This window comes from Panthera onca, chromosome A1 (assembly GCF_046562875.1).
Source record: "Panthera onca isolate mPanOnc1 chromosome A1, mPanOnc1 haplotype 2, whole genome shotgun sequence".
Lineage (NCBI taxonomy): Eukaryota > Metazoa > Chordata > Mammalia > Carnivora > Felidae > Panthera > Panthera onca.
This window is the reverse complement of record NC_138339.1, coordinates 215,898,001-215,919,522: the sequence shown is the minus strand read 5'-3', so window position 1 is coordinate 215,919,522 and position 21,522 is coordinate 215,898,001. Positions and strand designations below refer to the sequence as shown.

General features: G+C 42.5%; 1 protein-coding gene and 1 long non-coding RNA gene across 3 annotated transcripts in view; one reads left to right on the top strand and one right to left on the bottom strand.

The window, feature by feature from the left end:
* Nucleotides 1-412: 412 nt before the first annotated feature.
* Nucleotides 413-5,111, bottom strand: LOC132682074 (uncharacterized). 2 transcript variants are annotated; one of them, XR_009611453.3, is made up of 3 exons: nt 4,861-5,111; nt 3,344-3,607; nt 413-1,864 (listed from the first exon to the last, which is right to left on the bottom strand). It is a non-coding gene; the product is annotated as an uncharacterized LOC132682074 (long non-coding RNA). The 2 variants fall into 2 exon arrangements; XR_009611452.3 differs by having other exon boundaries at nt 3,415-3,607.
* A 63-nt stretch (nt 5,112-5,174) lies between these two features.
* The window catches only part of CPB2 (carboxypeptidase B2), a 49,781-nt gene continuing 33,433 nt past the window's right edge, over nt 5,175-21,522 (top strand). The window contains exons 1-3 of the mRNA XM_060637172.3: nt 5,175-5,332; nt 18,777-18,852; nt 21,035-21,159. Coding sequence (XP_060493155.2) covers nt 5,259-5,332; nt 18,777-18,852; nt 21,035-21,159 — 275 coding nt within the window. The 5' untranslated portion in view covers nt 5,175-5,258. The remainder of the gene's footprint in view (nt 5,333-18,776; nt 18,853-21,034; nt 21,160-21,522) is intronic.

Here is a 21,522-nt window from a genome sequence, read left to right as displayed (position 1 = left end):
CTCAGGTCATGATCTCATGGTTGTGAGATTGAGCCCCACAGGGGGCGCCATGCTGGGCATGGAGCCTGCTTAAAATTCTCTCTCTCTCTCTCTCTCTCTCTCTCTCTCTCTCTCCCTCTCCTTATGCCCCTCCCCTGCTCTCTCTCTCTCTTTCTCATAAATAAATAAATAAATAGCATTAAAAAAATCACTGCAAAACTTAATGGTATAGGTTCACACTTCCACAGTCAATTGACTTTTTGCAAAAACATTGACAAAGTGATTCCACAGGGAAAAGAAAGTTTTTAGTCGATGGTGTTAGAAGGACTGGGTGTCTAGAAGGCTAAACAACCTCACACTCTGCCTCATACCACACACAAAAGTTAATTCGAGATGGATCATAAGCCTAAAATAAAGGCCCAAACTATAAAGCTTCAAGCACAGTTCCATGACCTTGAACTCATCCAAACCTTCTTAAACAAGACACAGAACATACCAATAATCAAAGAAAAATTGATAACTTGGACTCACCAAAATTAAAAATGTCTGTTCTTCAAAAGGCACCAATAAAAAGTGGGTGAGCCACCAAGTGACAAAAAATATTCACAAAACATATATCTGAAAAAGGAGCTAGATTCAGAGTATATAAAGAACTCCTACAAGGTACGACAAAAAGAGAAACAATTGAATTTTCCAAAATGGTCCAAAGACTCTAACAAGAGTCTTCTTCGGGAAGATATATTCATAACACTTCTACGTGACAAAGGACTGATGTCCAGAATATAAGTAACTCCTACAAATCAGAAGTAACACGAACAGTATGATTAAAAATCAGGCAAATGGGGTGCTTGGGTGGCTCAGTCGGTTAAGCATTTGACTCTTGGTTTTAGCTCCGGTCATGATCTCGTGGCTTTGTGGGTTTGAGCCCTGCATCGGGCTCTGTGTTCCCAGTGCCAGTGCTGCTTGGGGTTCTCTCTCTCTCTCTCTCTCTCTCTCTCTTTCTGCCCCTCTCCCACTAGTGCTATCTCTGTCTCTCTAAAAATAAATAAATAAACTAAAAAAAATCAGGCAAAAGATCTGAACACACACACACACACACACACAGCCAAAATTCTTAACATCATCAGTCATTATGAAATATAAATTAACATCACAATTACTTAGTGCCACACTTTCACTAGAATGGCTGAAATAAAACACACTGCATCAGGTAACAACAAGGATGTGGCTCAACTAGAGGCTCAACTAATAGGGTGTCCGTGGGAGCGTCAAACGGTGCAATCACCTTGGAAAAAGGCACAACAGTTGCTTATAACACGAAGGATCCCTATTACCTAGCAATTCAACTTCTAGATATTTACCCAAGAGAAATGAAAACACTTATCCACCAAAAAAGCCTCGCACAAGTATATTCGGAGTAGTTCTACTCATGATAGCCCCAAACTGAAAACATCCCGGATGTCTATTGACAGGAGAATGGGTAAACAAATACTGTTATATTGCTCAACAACGAAAAGGAATAAATTGCTGACACACACAGCAATGTGAAAGAGCAAAAAGAACCTGACACAGAAGAGTACAGGCTACAAGCCATAGACTGAAAGTCTGTGTCCTTCTCATCCCTCACACGTATATTGAAACCTAATCTCCAATACGATGGTATTTACATGGAGCCTTGGGGAGATGATTAGATCATAATGGTGGGTCCCTTATGAATGGGATCACTGCACTTATAAAAGAGATCCCAGAGGGCTCTATCATTTCGTTTTCATTTTCTTCATGCCATGTGAGGATACAGCCAGAAGGCCGCCATCTATGAACCAACAGCTGGGTTCTCACCGGCACCGAATCTTTGCCCTGGTCTTGGACTTCCCGCTTTCCAGAACTATAAGAAATACAAGTGTTTGTTGTTTAAGCCATTCAGTCTATGGTATTTTTGCTACAACACCCTGAACCGGCTAGGACAGTATATGATTCCATGAAGTTCTAAAACAAGCAAAATTAATCTCTGGTGATAAAATCGGAAGAGAAGCTGCTAGAGTAGAGGGGAAACTGGGACAAATATCAAAGAACTTCTGGAATGATGGAAATGTTCTATACCTTGATAGGGGTGTGGGTTACTCAAGCGTATGTATTTTTCAAGACTAATCTAACCATACACTTAAGATCTGTGTATTTCAATGTATGTACTTCAATTAAAATTTTTTTTTAACATTTATTCATTTTTGAGAGACAGAGCATGAGTGAGGGAGGGGCAGAGAGAGAGGGAGACACAGAATCCGAAGCAGGCTCCAGGCTCTGAGCTGTCAGCACGGAGCCCGACCTGGGGCTCAAACTCACAAACCACGAGGTCATGACCTGAGGTGAAGTCAGACACTTAACCAACTGAGCCACCCAGGCACCCCTGTGTACTTCAGTTTTAAAAAGTGCCCACTGCTGCCTAGGACTGGTTCATAAGTATCTGCTGGTCTATAAGAGACAGAGGAGTAACTAAGCCAGTAACTAAGTTAAGTCATGCTGACTGATGACTGGATCTTTGAAAGCCATGATACTATCATGGTGTAGAAACTCCAAGAACCAGTTTAAAATAAGTATTCTTGGGGCGCCTGGGTGGCTCAGTCGGTTGGGCATCTGACTTCAGCTCGGGTCATGATCTCACAGTTCATGAGTTCGAGCCCTGCATCGGGCTCTGTACTGACAGCTCAGAGCCTGCAGCCTGCTTCAGATTCTGTGTCTCCCTCTCTCTGCCCCTTCCCCGCTCACACTCTGTCTCTCTCAAAAATAAATAAACATTAAAAAAAAATTTAAAATAAGTATTCTAAGGATTCTCAGCAAGCTGAAAGAAACATATCTATTAAAATTTTTAAAACAAATGCTTTAAAATGATATTTAACAATACTGATATAAAAGCAAAATGGATAAATGTGTAAAAAGCGATTGTAAAGGTTGGAAAAGATTTGTAAAGTTATTGAAACTAAAAAAAAAAAAAAAAACCCACACAGCTCAGTTGACTATGTAATCTAAACTAGACCCAAAGAATGAATTTGTGTATTTGAAGGTAGTACTGAGAAGCTAACCCAGGACTCAGCACACAGAGACACAGACTATGATTTTTAAAAACATGAAAAAGACAGTCGCAAGACAGAGAAGGTAGATCAAGGAACTCCAAAGGGAGTCCCTCCAGAGCACTTAACAGAGATACAATCGCTGAAGAAATAGAAAATGGTTTTCCCAAATTGAAGAAATGTCTAAATCCTCTGATCAAAATTACATTCTAGGTTCCAAGCTAGATAATAAAAAATAAATTCACATCTAGACAGGAGTAATGGATCTGAAAAGTATAAAAGATAAAGCTAATCCATACTTCCTGAAAAGCCGTGGAGTGGAGAGAACAGACGATCTACAGAGGAACAAGACCTGACGGTAGATTCCTACCGTGCAACAGTAGATGCCAAAAGACGATGGGAGAGCTGTCGCTCTAGAACATTGCGTTCAGTTCAACTAGTCTTTGAAGGTGAGGGTAGAATGAAGTTCTTGTCAGACATACAAAGTGTAACAGACTCTACCACCAATAGATCTTCACTAAAGCAACTTTTGAAAGATTGCTTCGGCGCGAAGAAACGTAAACCTGGAAAGGAGACATCGGATACAAATCAATAGGGACTACAGAAACCGGAAAACCTTGTCAGTAAATTTTTTTTTTTTTTCAGTAAATTTTAACCACTGACTGTTACTTTAAAGTTACTTTTTGTGTTTAAAACAAAAACAAAGTCAAAGTCCTTGGGTTAGTTTTTCCTCTCTCCCTTTCAAGTGTAGTTATGTTACTCATCAAAAACATAATTCAGTTTGGGGCTCCTGGGGGGCTCTGTTGGTGAAGCATCTGACTTAGGCCGTCGGGCTGTCTGCTGTCAGCACAGACCCTGCTTCCGATCTTCTGTCTGCCTCTCTCTCTGCCCCTCCCCATGCGCTTTCTCTCTCTCTGTCTCTCTCTCTCTCTCTTTCTCAAAAAAATACATTTTTTAAAAATGTCTTTCAAAAACATAATTCAGTTCATGTGTTTTTGCTTGTAGTCACTTTATTTACTTGTTTGTTTCGAGTAAGTGAAAAATTAACATGGTCCTAAAAATTCTGTAGTGTTTTTGAATTCTGAACTATTTAAAAACGTCTACTCCAAGAAGTGTTCTTTCTCCCATCTCTTCTTCCCTGTTCTTACTCTTTCATCTTTTCCACTCAGTTTTCTACCCACCTGCTGTAGGTAACTATAACCTAGTGGATTTCTGGTCTGTTCTACCTGTGTGTCTTTCTCTAAAATGATCAGATACACTTGCGTGTTCTTTTTTTTTTTTTCTTCTTTCTTACACAAAAGGCAGTTTCAGTGGAGATCACTTTTAATCCATTAAATAACTTTTAATAGCTTTGACTCTCAGAGAGAGATGTTTGAAATCTTCATCCTTTCCTTCTCAGAAGTCTACTGTTGGAATGTTGTTTTATTTTGCAAATTTGCCTGCCCTGACCTCAAGAAATGCATAGACCAGTGGGAATTTAGAGAGAATACCTAGGCTTCGTCCACTTACAGAGGTAAGATGTGGCCTTAAACCAGACAAAATGTTCTAAGATACTATCTTCAGAATGACATGTGATAGCTTCAATTTAGATAATGGCTCTTCTGGTGGCCTTTCCTAAATAAATATGAATTCAAAGCAACCTGATTTTTCTTTATGGCTCAAAGAACTCTCTGGGACATAATATTCTTATTCTCTTACAGGTGGGCCCATCACTTCATATGAACAAGGAAACATCTCTTTAAATGGAGATCCTGTAATCCTCCATACAAGTTCTCCTTCTCAACCTTTGTAAGAGTCACAAATTTCAGAAACTCACCTTCTACGTCTTCATCTAAGTTGAAAATGTTGCAAAGATAGAGACAAGGGAAGATCTCTTTAGTACTCCACTGGAGACCTCCCTCAGCACAGGTTATGAGCCATTAGTCAAGACTCCAGGGTTATGGCTCTTCAACGAACCAGACACGTTTCTGCAACATTCCTACACTGTTTTTCCTGGCCTCATTGTCCCTGAGGAGTTAAATATTTTCTATTTGGTCGAACTCTCATCATACTTTATTTTTTGAGGGCGGAAATAGAGGCTAAGTCAATTGATCGCAGGAATGAGAGGGACCGTGGCATTATATTTTAACCAGTGTGTAAAGAAGGCTCTTATGTAACCAGGCATCGGGGCCCATTTCTCCAGAGAATTTTGTTGTTCAGCAAATCGCTGCTGGGATGAAGCTTTATAGCTTTGGAGTCCTTGTAGCCATCTTCCTCTCGTGTGAGCTGTATGTCTTCGCTTTTCAGAGGTAACCCAAGAGAATCGTCGATGGTGGGGGGCCATTTTCCTCACTTGTTTGCCCCACGTGGATTCCAGTCAGTGCATTAACCTGGGGCGCAAAATGTTAAAAGCTTGAAGGTCAGCTCTTTCAGAAACTTTCCGTGTTGCCCGACAAATAGTACCTTTCAGTGGAATAAGGATCTCACTAGAGCCAGGGTCTTGTTTTCGTTTCTGGCTCAAGTTTCATTACTGGGAGAATGCTGGATGATATGTACGGTCAGTGGCTAGGGAGATTAAAGAAACAGAAGCTTTTTATAAAAATAATTATTTACACTCTAACACATCACATGATTTACATTTTTTTTGGTCTCCACGTCCAAAATATATGAACCGGGTAATTTGCATTAACTAGGAATAAGACAACTATGGGTAGCTATGAATACTTTCCTCTTGTACGTGGAACATAGGAAGGAGAAGAAGGTAAAAGGTATGAAATATGAGGTTTGGGTTGAGCAAGAGTATTTACATAGGATATGAAAGGAAGAGTCGTTGTGTTATAAAGAACACATATAGAGGCATATCTAATTCCTATTTTGCTTATGAGCGTGATTCCCTAGAGATTTTCTTCTAAAACCAGTTAGCAGAACACAAATGAACCAGCACATAGAATATAATGTATAACGAATAGTTCCAAGTTATGTGTAAGATTGTAATGTATTAACTAGTGAATTCATAAGTTTTAAAAATTGATACTGTTTCCTTTGGGATTACCTTATTGTTTCCCCTTCGTTTCGCTTCTATGATTCTTTTCTTCTCTAATTATCTCTGAGACAAATGCCTCTCCCCACTTAGTGAATGGTAAAGAGAGAAAGGACATACTAGGGACAGGGAAAAGTGTACCAAAAAAACTTTTCTAGGTCAGAAAGAGCCGCTGGACAGCATTTAAGAAAACAGAGCTTGAGAGCCTGACACTGTGTTTGTACATCGTCACTGATCTAACTGTACTTGGTTGACTCTTTTTTGTTCAATATGATTATCAAGTGTCACGCAACAAATTCCATCACCAAATAACGATTGTCATTGAATTGACATGGGAGTCAAATTGCTACAATAATTGGTGACTCATACCTCTATGTGTTATCAATGAATCAGATGACTATAATTTCTAAAATCCTTGCCAGATCTAACATCCCATAACTTGATGGTTGGTTTTAATTAAAGGTAAGCAAGAAGGAAGGAGGAAAACTGATACCAACGTGTCCAGCTGGGTACTGTAGACATTGGCAGTGTCATCTACAGAGAGGAGAAAGGGAGGGGACACACGGTTATTTGGCATCTGTGTTGCCCCATGCGCTGGGCTCGGCGACTTGGAAATGTCATCTCCTACACCCTAGGAATCGTTGTGATGCCATCTTAGAAGGAAACTGAGCCCTAGAAAGGGTAAATCAAACAGGAAGCGAAGAGTTTGGATTCAAAGCCACCTTCCCCTCATTCCAACTCGTTTCACTGCGTAGTACCGCCTCTAAAAAGTCTAGAAATTAGGAAGAGAGCTAATTTGATGGAGGTCAGACTTAGTCATAGGGAGTTCGCAGAGAGAAGACAGGTGGTCCGGAGTGCAGCCTGGGAGAGATGCGGGCTGGAAGCCCAGTATCACGGTCCTCACCTGCGGTGGGTGAGGGCTGATGCCGGGCCAGCCCCTCACCAGCATCCTCGGGGTGGGGGGGTGGGGGGGGGCGGTGCTGGCTGCCGTGGAGCTTGGTGAGCTCACCTGCCTGCCACCATCTGGGTCACACCGTGAACTGAATTCCTAGATAAGACAATCATTGACGAGATACTCCAAAAGCTTTCCCATGTCACTTCAAAATGGCGAAAGCATATAACAGCTTAGCGGAACTAAATATTACGCAAATAAAGGACTTACGCAAAAAGATATAGCGAAGAAATGAATGAGAAAATTCCTTCATGCATGGCTTTTCTTACTATCTTTTCGCTTCAGCATACACTCTGGTGTCTGATAGCTACTTACGCTCGAAGAGAGGAATGAGAATGCGATTATATTTTAACCGATCACATGGTATTGAAAATGTTTTTATTCTTTGCGTATACCGTGGTGGTACCTGTGTATGGGGGGATAGCTGCAGCTTTGTGGGCGGATGCATATCTGATTCCTCCCTCCCAGCCCTCCACTAGAAAAAAACATTCCAAACTTTTCTTTCCGTGAGTAAATATATATATTATATATATATTATATATATATATAATATATATATTTATGGCCTATTAATTATATACGGCCTAAATTATACATATATTTACGGCCTATTATCGAAGCTAAAAGGGAAATCTAATTTCATTCAGGGCGAGAGACTTTGATGAATTATCTCTGGGGGCGAGAATACAACCCCTTCTAAAAAGAGCTAACAGCCTGGCTTTTCCCTAAAGCTGTTCTTTGTTACCGTTTTCTTGTCGGGATCATTTTCCTAATAACGCTTTGTGTTCGGGCAACCTCTTAGGGGCTGATTTGGAGGTGCATTTTGATACGTCTCATCAGTGAAACGCCCCCGGAAAGAGAACAAAAAAACTTTTAAAGGCATAAATGCCATATGCCAGAGAGAAAGGCAGGCAAGCAAACAAACAAAAACCAAAACAGGTCTCCGTAGTCAGTTGCTATTAAAGGCCAAACACCGGAAAGGGCAAAAATGAAATACTAGCAAGAACCTTCTAAACAGAGACATTAATTGTGTTGTGCTCTGATTACCTAAGTGCAGCCTGTCAGCGGAGGCTATTTATTTGAAACAGACAAGTGGGGGAAAGTGAAAAGAAAAGGAGGAAAAAGAATCGGAGAGTGGAGGATGGTTGAGGAGACAGGGCTTCTGAATTATTAATAGACCAGAGGACTTGTTCCTTCTGTCGACTTCATACACTATCTGCCGCCTGGAGAGCAGTTTATTCTCTTTCCCTTGGTTCCCCCTGATATATTATTTTCATCTGAAGGAGCAGGGCACCATTGGCCTTAAAAAGCTGTAGTGCATAAAACAAAATTGTAGCCTTGAGCTATGTTCCATTGTTCAGAGGCGTCTCCCCAGCTTTTCAAATTCAAACATAATCTTTCAGAACGAGGGCAAATGTGAACCTTCTCCTTGTAAACCATAGCAGGGGACAGAGCTTGATGAAAATAATCATATTCTTAGAGGGGAAGCAACAGAGGAAATGCTGTCTAGTATTAATCTGGAGATAGCCCTGGAGCTGCGACTTACAAGTTATGCAGCCTTGGACGATTTACTTGTCCTCTTTGAGCACTGGTTTATTTTTTTGCGTAAAACGACCTGTTATTTCACTGTGCTTACACTTTTAATTCTATATTTAATGCAAGACTGGGTTTTTTTTAATTTTCAAACGGCTATTAGTTAAATCCTGTAACTGTATCACTTCACAGATGCAATCAAAACATGTCTTTATGTTTTCGTGTCCCTTTGCCCCATTACATTCCATGTGACGGAATAATCTTTCTCTGCCCCTGCAGGGAAAGTGTGCAAATTCTGACTTTTTAGTCCGCTCTCAAGTAACTGATAATTTTGGGGTCGTGTTAACGCACAGACAATCTCGATTTAGAGACTAGAATATTGGGTCCACTCTAGATATTATGCAAATGTCAGGCTTTAGAGGAAAACAACCCTTCATCCCTCTCCATACATACACCTGACCCTTTTTCTCATTAGTCCTTTTCTTGGGCTTTAACTTCTTCGGAATGTTTAAGATTCCTTTGCTGAGGAATTTTCCAGACCAGGGATAGATGCATCTCTTGCAACTCCATGTTTCACCCCTAGGAATCTTGCATTCACTCCCAGGTTCTTGCCCTGTGGGTGACACTATCAGTCAACATCTGAGTTCTAACTAAGCACCATGAGGGGTTTCTTCGTTTGGCTTTAATTACTCTCCAGCCAGCTAGAGACCGGGTCCATTCAGGTTTAGCTTCCTCGGAAGCAAGCCAGGCACGAGTCCTTGCGTCTCTAAACTTGAGGGAACATGTTCAGACTGTGCCATTACCCCTCGGCAGTCCTCCCTCTTAGGTGGAAATGAAGTAAGTAACGCCCCCAAACTTCATCCCCTTTGGGAGAAGGGGTACTGACCGAACTGCGACAATTTGCTCCAAAGAAATATTTGCACCACTCTCCTCCCTTTCTCCGCTCAGACCACTTTTCATAGCCTCTTTCTGATCAAGTAAGGGGGCATAGAGTCAGGAAGCTGACTTTCAGGAACTGTGTAAGTTCTCCATTAGGTGACCTGACAGGACCCTCGTCCCACTCCCTGATTCCATGGTGCTGGCACGTTAGCCAAGCAGATGGAGACAGAAGAGTGTAGCTGATCACAGCTGGTGAGCTTGGACACATCGGACACTTGGACACATTAATATATTTTATGGTGTGTTCTTACTGTCATAATGTTAGCCCTCCCCTTTTCCCAATTTATGCTTCAGTATTTTCTCAAATCTTTTTCCTCAACACAGAAACTCATTGGGATAACACACGTTTTTACCTTTACCTTTTCTTTTTCTTTCTCTTTCTGTTGACTCACTTGGGTCAACTACATTAGAAAAATGCCCTCATCTTCTAGTCAACACAACACTTCCCTTACATGGATTTGGAATTCGGCCTGTCTGAATAATGGAGAGGTCATCGCTTTGTAAGGCATCCCATCCCATTGTTAGTGTCACTCGTCAGGAAGTTCGTTATAATGAATTATAATTCTAATGATAAGGATTTACTTATATGACTGCCCGCTTTTTTGTACCTCACATCAAAAGGGGGCTTGGAGTTTTTTACTCTTTGGTTTCAATTCCCCAGATGGGGCCCAACCACCTTGTAAATAAGGGCCACAATCCTGACCCCAGGTTTTAAGACCGTTGATTCAGGTCAGGTCCCATCCTGCCCATTTTACTCGTTTCACTTCCTGGTACATTCGAACATAAGCCCCATATTCCTGCCCACCCGGATCACTTGTCATTCCTTGAGGTCTGATTTTGCCTTTCCACTTACACATCAACACTTACACCATTTCATCTCCGACCCATTTGCCAAACTTCCACCTGTCTCGGTCATCTGGCCTCACTTCCCTCTCTTTGCCAGATCCTGCCCACCTCAGAAGTCCAACTCAGAGTGCCTCCCCTCTCTGACGACCTCAGCCCCAAATGACTTTTGACTTTGCATTCTTGTAACAGAGAATACAATCTCAGAGAGCACTTACATGGTTTATCCCACGCATTAGATGTTTGTATCTGTTGTGGAATAGTTTCCCCAGGAAGCGGGCTCTGAGATAGAGATTTTGCAGGTAGGAAGTTTACTGGAAAGTGATCTAGGGACCAACATTTGTGCAGGAATGAAGGAAAGAGAACTGGGCAGAGAAGGGATTGAACGGTGACACAGTCACACAAAGGCCTGGAGTCAGGAAACTGACTTGTCCTTGCAGAGCTGTCCTTGCAGAGCTGAGTTGTCCTTGCAGAGCTGTCCCAAACTGGGGCAAAGGGCATATGCCTCTATAACCCATATTTATTAGTGGGATGTGGACTGTACTTGGGAGGGGGCATGACCTTGGCAGCATGGCCTTCTTCGGTCAAGGAAGAGTCCTGGAAAGGGACTCGAGTGACAGCTGCCAACACTTGCAGAGCTGGGAAAATGAAAGTTCTTTCCTGGATGGGGACCTGGGGAGCACAATATGCCACCTCCTACAGTTCAGTTTTTGTGCCATTCAGATCAATCTGCTTCAAAAATCAGCTTTGGGAGCAGCTCCTCTGGGATTCTGGGTGCTCTCTTCCCCTGGAGGAAAGGTACGAGAGGAGCATTAGTGGAATGAACTGCATCCCGCCACAGCTATACCTGGTCTTGAGACAATAAGCAATACTCACCATTTTCCTTTTCTACAGTCCATTCTGTTTTCCCCTCAGCAGCACCTACCATGGTCTAGGCAACGCACCTGGTGAAATGACCCAGACCTTTGACCTTCAAAGGTCTCAGCCTCCCATCACCATGCCCTCTTGAGCCGTGGCTGTTGCACTCGTCCATATACATCAAAATTGGACAAGGGAGTATTATAGAATGCCTAAGCTTATCAAGAATACCGAATGTATTCTTCCCTGCCAGCTCAATTGTGTACATGCACCCCTCAATATCCTCCTGATGGTCAAAGTCACTTACACCTTCCAGAATAACTCTTCTCCTTCCTGATGATCTTTGGGGACAAGGAGACTGCAATAACTGTCTGTTTAACAAGACTCTTGCCAAGACTCTTGCCATGAAGAAGCTTTTCTTCTCTGGGAACCAGAAATTTTAAATTTACAGAGCTGTATTTATAGATTTCAAGTACAAATTCCCCAAATTCACCTGGAATGATGGTAAAGAAAGCTACTTCAATCTGGCTCCTGGAACCATGTATTCTAGCTTGTGGGGACACCACACCATATAACGATTATTGATTTAAAATATGTATTGCATCCTAAGAGGATGTTGCCTCTTTCCAAGCTAGCACCTCAGCTAATCCATTCTAATGGCTGTATGAGGCTGGCGGCTTCTGAGTGGTGTGGTAGGTGATATGCCCAGTGGATCCCACGGTAATGTGCCCATTCTGCACATCCCTTGTTGTAAAGTGGATCCCCTAATTGGTTACAGTATTAGGTGAGATCCAGTATCGATCAAACACTATGTAAGTCTTTGTATGGTAACATTAGCTGTGGCCCTGCAGGTAGAAGAGGCAAATCAAGACCCAGAGCAGAAGGGGAGCAAAGTAGGCAATTTCTCACCAAGCGGTTGCTTCAAGGTATAGTGCCTGCTTCTCTTCAAGGTATAGTGCTGATTAAAGGGCTTGATTTTGGCTTCTGTTGCTGGCAAGTTGGACATTTGGCAACAAGAGTTGCCCTATCAATCTTGGTGAGTAAGAACCCATCCCGCGGGGCCACGCATAGCTTCACCTTTGCCATCATGGCTATTCTGTTCAAGGACCCTTTGTGCCAGCACTGGGGTGACTGTTGACAGAGGCCGACTGACATCAACTGCCCACTTATTTTGTTTACATAGTTATTGAGCGCCTATTGTTTTGTGGGTGCTCCATGTTAGGTGTTACAATGTGCTACAAAGATTGTACTTTCTCCCCACTTCCATAGTCCTCCACGAAGCAGATGCCAAGGTGGGATGAGACATGCAAGAGATGATTGAGAAAAGAGAGGAAAAAAGCGAAAAGGGGATAAGAAGAGGTTCTAGGGAGAGATGTGAGACTGCAGTGCAGGTTTGCAGTGGAGGAGAAAGAGGACGAAGCAAAGTGGAACACAGAAGGTCTTAGATCATAGTGCACTTCTAAGAAAGGTTTTGCAAAGTTGATAAGACAGTTCTTGAGCTCACGTCACCCATCAGAAGAGCCCCTCATCTTTCAGCAGTGAGCCTGCATTAGTATCCCCGCCATGCTCACTTATTAGCTGGATGCAGCCAGTGAAAACTGTGGCCTTAGCACTAACATGAGGACAGATTTCCAGCACAGCAGCTGGGGCCTTCCATCAATTACACATATTACAGCTGGTGATCCTAGAGGTGTTCTCAGGGCCACTCCACTCCTCCATTAGCTGGTCATAAGGGACCTCCACATGTGGCAGGTGTCAGTATGAGCTGAGAGAGAGGTCCTGATGTAACAGTAGGGGATGCCACAGGGGTCTGGGCCACCTGCTCAGGCACCTCATTTGTGTTCCCGAACCCTACTCGCGCCCGATCCCGGATGTTCCGCTTCTGTCTTAGGATGGTTTGCTGGTCGGCCCACCCAACCTCACGACGTGACAACTGTATTAGTTTCCTATTGCTACTGTAACAAATGAGCACAGGGGAGGGTCTTAAAACAACACAAATTTATTTTCTTAGCTTTCTGTAGTTTAGAAATTAAAAATGGGTCTCGCCGGCCTGAAATCAAGGTGTCAGCCACCACTGTGTTCTTCTCTAGAGGCTCCGAGGGGAAAATCTGCTTCTTTGCTTTTTCCAGTTCCTAGAGGACACCCTCATTCCTTGGCTTGCGGCCCCTGCTTTTACCTTCAAAGGCAGCAGACGCAGGTTGAGTCCTTTTTGCATTGAATTACTCTGATTTCTTCTTGGGCCAAGTCTCCCTCTGCCTCGCTCTCTGTCTCCTCTCTCCACTTTTGAGGATCTTTGCAAAAGCACTGGGTTTACCCGGATAATCTAACACGATCGTCTCGTCTCAAAATATCGAACTATATTTGCAAAGTCGCTTTCACCATGTAAGGCTCACAGGTTCTAGGGACTAGGACATGGACATTTTAGGGGGCCATCATTCCACCTGCCAGAGTGCATATGACAGGACACAGGTCATGATGGGTGAGACTGACTCCTTGACCACGAGTTACCCAAGGGTCAGGCATTCCCTTTCTACCAGGGCCCAGTAGCATGTCAGGAACTGGTTTTTTTGTTTTTTGTTTTTGGTTTGTTTTTGTTTTTTTTAACATTTATTTATTTTTGAGACAGAGAGAGACAGAGCATGAACAGGGGAGGGGCAGAGAGAGAGGGGACACAGAATCTGAAACAGGCTCCAGGCTCTGAGCTGTCAGCACAGAGCCCGACGCGGGGCTCGAACTCACGGACCGTGAGATCATGACCTGAGCCGAAGTCGGACGCTTAACCAACCAAGCCACCCAGGCGCCCCAGGAACTGGTTTTTTTGAAAGGTGTATAATTCTCCTTGGCAGATGTCATGGCCTTGCTGTAGGTATCTATGCTGTGACCCTCCTGTTGGGACATGCCAAAACCTCTAAATGGCATCTTTTCCCACCGCAGAGGCCTCTAATCCTTTGTAGTCTGGCAGGCCATATGGTCCAAGTGTCAGGGCTTCTTATGCCACAGCCTGAAACTTTCTTCTCTGGGCCTCTCAGTCACAAAGATGATATTCTTTCCTGTTACCCAAGAAATGGGTGGAAACAGTATTTCCAGGTGAGGTAGATCCAGAGCCCGAGACCTCCCAGGAATCATGCTCCTTTCCTTATCAGGAGAAGTATAAGATGTGTGCTTCCTTTGGGAGGGAACTCCCCAGGCTATCCCAGATCATGAGACCTTTAAAATTTCCCTAGTATGGGGGTGCCTGGGTGGCTCAGTCGGTTAAGCGGCCGACTTCGGCTCAGGTCATGATCTCGCGGTCTGTGAGTTCGAGCCCCACGTCGGGCTCTGTGCTGACAGCTCAGAGCCTGGAGCCTGTTTCAGATTCTGTGTCTCCCTCTCTCTGACCCTCCCCCGTTCATGCTCTGTCTCTCTCTGTCTCAAAAATAAATAAACATTAAAAAATTGAAAAAAAAAAAATTCCCTAGTATGGCTCAGAGTTACCTGAGTACATTTGCCATAAGTTTGTTTGGGAAGGGACAGAGGAAGTCACGATCATATACCCTTTCTATGCCATTGCAGGGTCTTTCCTTGTGGGGACCTGGCTCCCCACTTCAGGCAAGAGATTCCGGGTCTACGAACTGGCCTGCATCCTGGAAACCGGGCGATGGGTTGTGACTCTTGATTGGGCGAGCTGCCCTTAGCTCCTCTCATATTCATCCTTGGTTATTTTGATTGTAAAGGTTGGGCAATACTTTTGCTGACAGGTATTTACCTTGCTTCTGGGAACTCTGTGTTCTCTTAACTAACCCCGTAGATTTCCGCGGGTCATGCCCTTCTGGCTGCCACGCTGACCTTGCTGTTCATTAAAATAATTGGGCCCAGCTAGTCAAGGGTGGTGAAACACTGCCACCTGGCTTCTATTGTGTACCTCTTTCAACATCCCCATTGTTATTCTACAATGTCATCCCTTACCGTCAGCTCTCAGGATCTACTACCACCTAATACCCTCTTTTTTTTTTTTAATTTATTTTAGTGTTCATTTGTTTTATTTTATTTTATTTTCCTTTTTGATGTTTATTTATTTTTGAAGGAGAGAGAGACAGAGCGTGAGGGGGGAGGGGCAGAGAGAGAGGGAGACACAGGATCCTAAGCAGGCTCCAGGCTCTGAGCAGTCAGCAGCCCAGAGCACCCCCCCCCCACACCCGACAACGCGGGGCTCGAACCCGTAAACACCGAGATCATGACCTGAGCCAAAGTCGGAGGCTTAACCGACTGAGCCAGCCAGGCGCCCCTGTTTATTTATTTTTGAGAGACAGAGAGGCAGAGCGCAAGTGGGGGAGGGCAGAGAGAGAGAGAGAGACACAGAATCTGAAGCAGGCTCCAGGCTCCGAGCTGTCAGCACAGAGCCAGATGCGGGGCCTGAACCTATGAGGCATGAGATCATGACCTGAGCCGAAGTTGGGCACTTAACTGACTGAGCCACCCAGGTGCCCCTTCTCATACCCTCTTAACTAGTAGCTAGGGTTAAGTCATGAAATAATCCGGCTGTGGAAGTGCCGAGTATATTAAGAAAGGAAAGGGACTATATCCCTAGAGAGGTACACTTGCCCATGACACAACATTTGACATTTTAGTTAGATCCTTGGAAGGTGGTGCTAATTGCTGTTAGGACGGTTTTTGGAAGCTTGGAGAAAAGAGTGGCCTGCATTTAGTGAACTAGAAATGTCAGAGCTATTATGGCAGATGGTGAAAGAAAAGACTAAAAAAAAAATTCCCCAAACAGGACGTGCCGGGTTAGAAAACCCACCACACTCCCCTGATGGGCTCAGAGCACCTTGGAAAACAATAAGGAATGTGCTAGCAAAAGGGTGGCTTTTTCACAGAGTAGCTTTTTATAAATAAGAGTTCTTTTTTGGTGAATAAATAATCTGGAAAGGCATAAAATTGGGGAGAAAAACACCGAGATATCACCCCTTTAGAAAACATCATTAACATTTTGGTGATCATTCTTTCAAGCATTTCTTTGTATATTTATATAAACCCCGTGACCACAGAGACCTTTATTTTTTGAGAGAGAGAGAGAGAGTCCACAAGTGAGGGAGAGGGACAGGTGCAGAAAGAGAGAATCTCAAGCAGGCGCCATGGTCAACACGGAGCCCAACACGGGGCTCGGGCTCAATCCCATGACTCTGGGATCATGACCTGAGCCAAAATCAAGAGTGGGACGCTCAACTGACTGAGCCCCCAAGGCACCCCTCTTTTAAAAAGCAATCTTATTTCCTCTCTCCACTTCCCTCACCTACCCAATCCTTCGAATGCCATTCCACACCACCCAAATCAATGTTAACTCTGTGCTGTTTCTTCGTTCATCAGTTTTCTCCTGCTTTTGACACAGGTAATTTTCCTTTTTATAATTTATTTACTTTTCACAAAAATGGGATAATATTGTATAGACTTCCCCACATCTTGCTTCTCTCCCTTAGTGCATCATGTAAATCCCCCTCAGGTAAATCTAACTCCTTCTTTATGATGGTTATAGAACATTCTAGAATGTACCGACACCACCAGCGTTCAACAGTTCTGTTACTGACAAGCATTCGTGGGGTTTCTGGTTATTGTTACTATGAATGGTCCTGCAGTATCTGCCCTCGAACATATTTCCTTAAGCACTGGTTGAATAATTTAATGCTAAAACCGTTCCAGAGATTGACACAAAATTTCCTAGTCTGTTTTTTTTTTCTGTGAGCCAGTCTTTCCTTCTTCTGAAAATCAAATCTCCATAGGCTTATTTCCAGGATTTAAAATCTCTCAATCAGGCTTTCTAAAATAAAACCATCTTCCACTCTATCAAAATTATTCTCATAAATCACAAGTCAAGTGATGTCTTTTCCTAATTCTTAATTGCCTACAACATAAAGACCGATTTCTCAGCATGCATTCACAATTTTCTCTAGAGAAGGACTGAAATAAGTTTTCAAACTCATTTCTATTTAGCTACTCTCCTATCCTACACTTGGCAACAATGAGCAGCTTGCTATTTTCCCAACAGTGCCCTTTTGTCTCCTGCCACAGTGCCTTTACACACTCTAAGTTACCCAATCATCACCTCCATGAAGCCTTTGCTAATAATGACAAGCAGAAGTTGTCATAACCTCTTTTGTATTTCCAGAGCTCTTGTTACATGTTTTTTTTTCAATGTTATAGAATAGTACCAAATTATTTCTCAAACTTTGTACCAGTTTGTATTTTCACCAGTAGTGGAAATGATTTCCTAAAGCCTTTCCTCCTTGCTAACACTGGATGCTGTCTGACTTTTTAATTTTTCCAATTGAGTGGTTGTGAAATGGAATCCCCTTACAACTTTAATTTTTAATTTTCTGACTCACTAATAAAGTACAGTATTTCCATTCATTTATTTTTTTGTGACAATTGGGTACTATAATTCCTTTCTGTAGTCTAGATACTAATCCTTTATCAGTTACACATATTGAAAATATCTTGTTTGGGGCGCCTGGATGGCGCAGTCGGTTAAGCGTCCGACTTCAGCCAGGTCACGATCTCGCGGTCCGTGAGTTCGAGCCCCGCGTCAGGCTCTGGGCTGATGGCTCGGAGCCTAGAGCCTGTTTCCGATTCTGTGTCTCCCTCTCTCTCTGCCCCTCCCCCGTTCATGCTCTGTCTCTCTCTGTCCCAAAAATAAATAAAAAAACGTTGAAAAAAAAAAAGAAAAAAAAAAAAAGAAAATATCTTGTTTGTTTATCTTTTTTCTCTTTATGATGTATTTTTTTATGCATCATTTCCTTCTAGGTTTGTGCTGTATTGTGTGGTAAGAGCTCTTGCCCAATTTCTATGAAATTAAAATGTGTCTACCCCAAAGAAGTAGCAGTTCCACTTGTAGACAAATTCCAGCCCAATATATTCTTCAGCACAGATGATAACCTTGAACATACAATGTTGAGGGAAAGAAAATAAGATACAGAAGGACACATACAGTATGCCAATTTTATAGAGTTACATCAAGCAAACCTAAGAATGTCTTAAGAATCTACACATTCAAGAATCCATCATGTGTTCAAGAATCCATAGTACAGAGAAAAAGTAAGGGAATGAGCCAAGTGAAAATTTAGGGTAGTGGGTACCTTTTGGGATGTGGTAAGGAGGCAGAGCGGGGAGGAACCCACAAGGAGCTTCAAGGACACCAATAACATTGGATTTCTTAAGTGGTGTAATGGGTTCCCAGGCATTCATTTTATTATGTAATAAGCTAGTGTTAGCATTAATATTCCCTTATGCTTCAAATATTTAATTTTTAAAACTATAACTCATGCACGCACACACACACACACACACACACACACACACACAGAAGAAAGAAGTACGTACTCTGCAGACTGACTCCCATTCAAGAGAACTATTGATTTGGCAGTCGATTTGGAGCAGAAAGAATGAGAAAGTGTATGTTCTCTTTTTAACCCTTAGCCTGTAGCAAGATCCTCTTTTCTTTTACTATATAAAGTTTTTGTTTTTCCTTTTTACAGTTACCTAGAGGATTATTTAAAAATAAACCTCATTTTAATTTTTTTATTTAACCTCAAAATTCTGTTTTATTCTTTCCCAGTGGCCAGGTTTTATCAGCTTTTCCTAGAACCTCCAGACAAGTTCAGATTGTGCAGAATCTTACTACAACATATGAGGTAATTTTTCCCTCATTTATCTTTACATTTGAGCCTTGAATAACACGGGTTTGAACTGCGTGGATCCGCTTACACACAGATATGTGAGAAAGAAAAGTATAGTACTGTAAATGTATTTTTCTTATGATTTTCTTAATAACATTTGATTTTTCCTAGTTTACTTTATTATAAAAATACAGTATATTCAGGTGCCTGGCTGGCTCAATCAGTTAAGTGTCAGACTCTTGATTTCAGTTCAGGTCATGATCTCACGGTTTGGTTTGTGAGATCGAGCCCCACTTTGGGCTCTACACTGATAGCACAGAGCCTGCTTGGGATTCTCTCTCTCTCTCTCTCTCTCTCTGCCCCTCTCCTGCTTGCACTTTCTCGCTCTCTCGAAATAAATCATAATTCATTGTTATTAAATAACTTATTATTTAATAAAAATCTCTCAAACTTAAATTAAAATACTGTGTATAATATGTACAACATATAAAATATGTGTTCATCAACTGTTTATGTTATCGGTAAGCCTCCACTTAACAATGGGCTATTAGTAGTTAAATTTTGGGGAGCTCAAAGTTATACACAGATTTTCAACTGCACAGGAGTCAGCACCCCTAATCCCCACATTCTTCAAGGATCAACTGTATATCAGCTTCATGGTGTCTAAATTTTGTGTGCCATGTTCTCTCATATGTTGTCTGACTTAAATATAGCTGACATAAACCCCTCTTCTTATAGCCTTCTCCCCCTCCCCATAATCACATGATTTTGCCAGTGCTAAAATCAAAACATTCTTCATTTGTGCTATTGGCTTTTCAGCCAATTTCATCATAGTAGCACTTTGGGAGTGAAAGTTGGTACTTACAAAGATGTTATGATGACAGAAGTCCAATAGAACTTTGCTTACAAAATAATGGTTCTTAAAAAGGAATAGGCAGCAAAACTACAGGGGAGCGTTTGTTAAACTCTTCATGCTTGGGACCCATCTGTCCAGAATGCCTAAGGTGTAGAAAGCTGACAAGAGTTACAAGATGTCATGGTAGAAAATTGATGGCCCCCTGCTTGTCAGTGAAGGTTCTCCTGAAGCAGACATCAAAACCAGATTGAAGATGCCAGCTATGTGTACTAAGAGGAATGCTTGGGAAGGACGAAGAGGAGGAAGTCAGAGATGGCAGGGGGCACTTTCAGACCAGACACAGCTCTGACACTTTTGCAGAAACGGAGACTTTGTAGATTCCGGGGCAGTTCCGATGAAGGTCTGGCTAGACCAGTGGTCAGTCCTGAAGCCAAAGGCACCGGGCTTTGGAAACCCATATCTCGCAAGAAGGGTCCTGCAAGAATATGCCCTCAGTGCCTGGTCCGTGGCTGGCTGCAGCCCCGGAGCAGCACGGCATCAGGCTCGGGTGGATCAAGGGGGCAGTGGCTGGGAAGGCCTTTCAACTATGCTCCTCTCAACAGAAGCACCGAGTGGTGCGTTTTCATGGCCGTCACACCATGGACAGAGGACATACCTCTGGAGGAAGCGTTAGAGATTTAGAATCTTAGTTCTTAATCTGCCACTTCCTACATGTATGATTTTAGACATGCTGGCTGTGAGCCTTAATTTCTTCATTATTTCCACAATGGAAATAGCAACACCCGCCTCGCCTACATCAAAGCATAATTATAATGGTCAAAGGAAATGGGTGTGAAAATGCTTGAAAAAAGTGCAGTAAAGTAGAAAAAAAAAAAGTCAGTACTATTAAAAGTCATTGCCCAAAGCCCATAATTAGATTAAAGAAAAGGAATATCAACATGATAACAATATCAAGGACATGGAATTTTTATTAAAGAAGATCAACAGTAAATTAACTTTCTTTCTAGAGAGAATTTCATTTCTCCTTTAAACTGACATACACATCCAGCTTTAGAGTTGGGTCATAAATATATTCATTGGCTCATTCATTCTTGTCTAACCAAATATTTATTGAGTGCCTTGTATGTTCCAGGGCCTCTCTACTGGGGTCACAGAAAAGAATAAGACAAGCTCCCTGCAAAATAAATGTTTACACTGCCCCGTGTGTGAATGGGGACCAGCGGCTAGGAAATGTCTGTTTCATTTCTCCTATCGATACATGGTTTATGGCTTTAGCTATAGATGAGAAGGATACGAACAACTGTTTTCGTTTTTATCAATTCTTCCCCTTGAAAAATGCAGATTGTTCTCTGGCAGCCGGTAACAGCTGAATTTATTGAGAAGAAGAAAGAAGTCCATTTTTTTGTGAATGCCTCTGACGTAAGCAACGTGAAAGCGAATTTACATGACAACGCGATTCTGTTCAGGTAGGCATCGTTCAGTATTTCTTGAGCAGCCATTAGATGCACCTATGAGGCATTGTATTAGCAGCCAGTATAATTGCTTTCTGGAAAAAATAAATACTTACACTGAACATGACAACACGGAAATCTCTGAAGTGGACCGGTGATGAAGTTTAAGTGGCCAGCTCTGCGACCTTGGACAAGTGGCTTCACCTCTCACAACCTGGGTCTCTTGCCTGAAAATGACTCAGACTCAGTGATCTGGGGAGCCTCCTATAGTTCCTCCTTATTCCTTCCTTTTTTTAGTTCCTCTGCTCTGTGCCTAGACCTGGGGAGCAAAATTGTCATTCACTTTAGCAGGTTTTGCGGTATCTCTTGAAAAAGCAG